General features: G+C 28.9%; 1 protein-coding gene across 1 annotated transcript; it reads right to left on the bottom strand.

Annotated features, from left to right (window-relative positions):
- Positions 1–203: 203 nt before the first annotated feature.
- Positions 204–1,284, bottom strand: PCYB_003090 (hypothetical protein; the record flags this gene model as incomplete). The annotated part of the gene is made up of 3 exons (XM_004227730.1): positions 204–311; positions 423–470; positions 523–1,284. The coding sequence occupies 3 exons, from the start codon at positions 1,282–1,284 to the stop codon at positions 204–206; spliced, it is 918 nt and encodes a 305-aa protein (XP_004227778.1).
- Between the last annotated feature and the right edge of the window lie 1,700 nt (positions 1,285–2,984).

A 2,984-nucleotide genomic window follows, 5' to 3' on the forward strand; every position in this document is an offset into this window, starting at 1 on the left:
TTAAGAATATCTAATTCTTCGCCATTTATAGTAATGTTTGCTCTATCTGCAACGAAAGAAACATTAAAATTATGATTATTATAGTGCCATTCTTTCATCATAATGTATATAATTATTTGATTGATTCTAACATAAACTCTAGTTTATTGTACCTATATTACCGAAATCAAAAGGTCCCTGTGAATCTTTTCCATAATTTGAAGTCATCTGAGTATGTGATGATCTTGTAGAAGCTGATAATGATTCGGTAGTTTTTTCCTCTTCTTGAGACACATGTTCTTTAGGGTAACCTTGAATTTCAGAGGATTTTTCTGATAGAGAATGGTCTCCTATTTCAGAAAATTTACTTTGCATATAAGGTAACCTCTCTGTATGAGATTCAACAGATGAGGGTGGTGTGGAAACACCTAACTGAGAATTACCAATACAGTTATTCGGCTGAGGGTTATTTGTTGATCTAGAATTATTATCTGGACTATGTGAAGTTAATTTAGGAAGTAGCTTAAATGTAATATGGTTTACAGGATTTTCATCATCTTGTTTAAGTTCGCATGTTACATATTCAACAGATTCATCACCATAAGAATAAGTATCAGCTGTTTCAACGTTATCAAAAATTTCAGCACAAAATTTCGTATCACCCAAAGCATGATTGTCAGACACGTCTGGTAAAGCTTGATTATCTTTATTAATATATTTTATAATAGTATATGTAATAGAATTTTCTTTTGTAATTTGGGAATCATGTGAAGAAGAATGATTTGGGGGAAGCGCCTCGACAGCAGGAGATACATTATGACGATCTGTTTTTTGATCAGTTCCAAAATCAGGAGTTGAATCTGAACTTCCTGGTAGTGCAGAGTTTTGAGGAAATTCAGAAATATTTTCGGCACTTGTTTGTGTTTCAGGTTTTTCATTTTCATCATGTGATTCTTCCTCTTTAACTGTCAATTCAGTGGCTTCTTCTGGTTCCGATGTCCATTGTTGAGGACATTTATGATATTTCGTAGACTCTGATAAGATTTTCTTGATTATTATCGGAGTATACCACAAACTTTGTTTGTGACGGTGTTCATAACACGCATTATAAACATTCTTTTGTTCATTTAAGAATTTATTTATTTCATCACATTTCTGAAGAATATCATCAGTACCATTTGAACTGTCCAATTTCGAAATTTTATGACGAAGTTCAACTTCAATATCATCATTTGCATTTAAACAGCCTATACCAACATTAGTGGTTACATCTCTTCTAAAAGCCGAAAAGCTTATATCAGGCATTGTTTATGCATTAATTGTAATTATAGCAGAATTTCCGTTTTATTTCGTTTTAGTAAATAATTTGGATAAGTCATTTTTATAGGTAGACATCTATATTATGGCAATTTATCATTTCGCAATAGGGAATTATTAAATTGCTTCAGTTTGTTAGACATAAATAAAGACATTGAGAAATGATATAAATTGGTATATTTTACCATTTCCGTAGAGTTTTTCAAAAACGAGCTCGTTAATATTCCTTTTCAGCATTTAACCCATTTCTATATCTTAAATAATGAGATTAATGGGGGTGTAGCATATAATACGATTTTAATATTACGTGGTGCAAAGCTATATATATTATTCGAAACGTATACTTGACAGTGATAATTTCGTGTACGTGTTGCTTCTGTTGACAAAATAAAGTACTAGTGGGTAAGGCTATCAAATATGCATATATTTTTTAACAGTGCCCTACCAAACGATTTATTATTTCCATGTTTGCGCAAATATCTCTTTTACAATCTTTGTTTTTGCATCAAAGAATATGATACCTATGATATTTTTACTAAAAACTGGTATTGTTTTATTTTTTTCTGATGAAGCAAACGATTTTTTTCTTCATTGGTCTGCACCGTTGTAGCAATTATGTTGTCACGTTTTACGGTATACATTATTCGATCCAGCAGATAAGCATAAATGATTATGTACGATACGCCACAACGGTGTTAAAAATAAGGAAACCATTCTACATCAAGACATTTATTTAACGCATAATAGACTTGATATTTTTATTCTTTTGCTACCTTTAAACCTTCCCGTTTTTCTTGCATATTATCCGGGTTTACGAATTAAACAGGAAAAACTTCTTTATTGTATATAATCCTTATGTCCCCCCTATTTTGGGATATTCCGCAATAATTTTAATTGGGAATAAATTATTATTACTATTATAGTAATGCGGTTAAAAGAATTGATATTATTAAATGAAAATTATTCAAATAAAATTAAAAAAAATTTTCACACTTAAGAAAATATAATTTATATGAGAACAAAAAATTGACGCATTTTTAGTGTTAAAAATTAGGGGGAAAAAATGCTAAATAAGACGAAATGTAACATAACAAAATACACCAATTTAAAGCAAAATTATTTACATAAGTATAGAAGATAAAAAATACCAGAAATTGTCAACATCATCCTATTTATAATTTTGTTGGCAATTTTTACTAGATAAATATACAAATGGTAGCATTAAAAAATTGGAGTTTTCCTTTTTTTCTATATTTTTCATTTATCTTATTTTACAAACAATCATTTTACCGTCACTAAAAATAGCATTTTGGTATTAAAAAAATAAGAATTTAATTTTATGAGCATTATTTAGATCGCATAGCATAATATACATATTTAAGGCAAATTTTATAAAGTGCTTTTTTTTGGAAATTTTTTATAAAAGGCAAGAAAAGAAGCGTAAATTGTAGAATTTATTGAAGCGGGAATTAAACGAGTGGCTACATTCAAAAATTCGGGAATGTAACATTTAAGAAAATTATTAAAATGCGGCATTTCTTTTAGCGAAAAATGCAGAGTTTTATCATTAAGTAGGAACAGAAATGTAAAATAAAATATTGCTACGAAAAAAGAGGATTCTTTCTTATGTAAGACAATATTTTAAAAGTAAAATAAGGTTAATTAACAAACAATTCCACGCAAATTAT

Source organism: Plasmodium cynomolgi (assembly GCF_000321355.1).
Source record: "Plasmodium cynomolgi strain B DNA, scaffold: 0224, whole genome shotgun sequence".
Classification (NCBI taxonomy): domain Eukaryota; phylum Apicomplexa; class Aconoidasida; order Haemosporida; family Plasmodiidae; genus Plasmodium; species Plasmodium cynomolgi.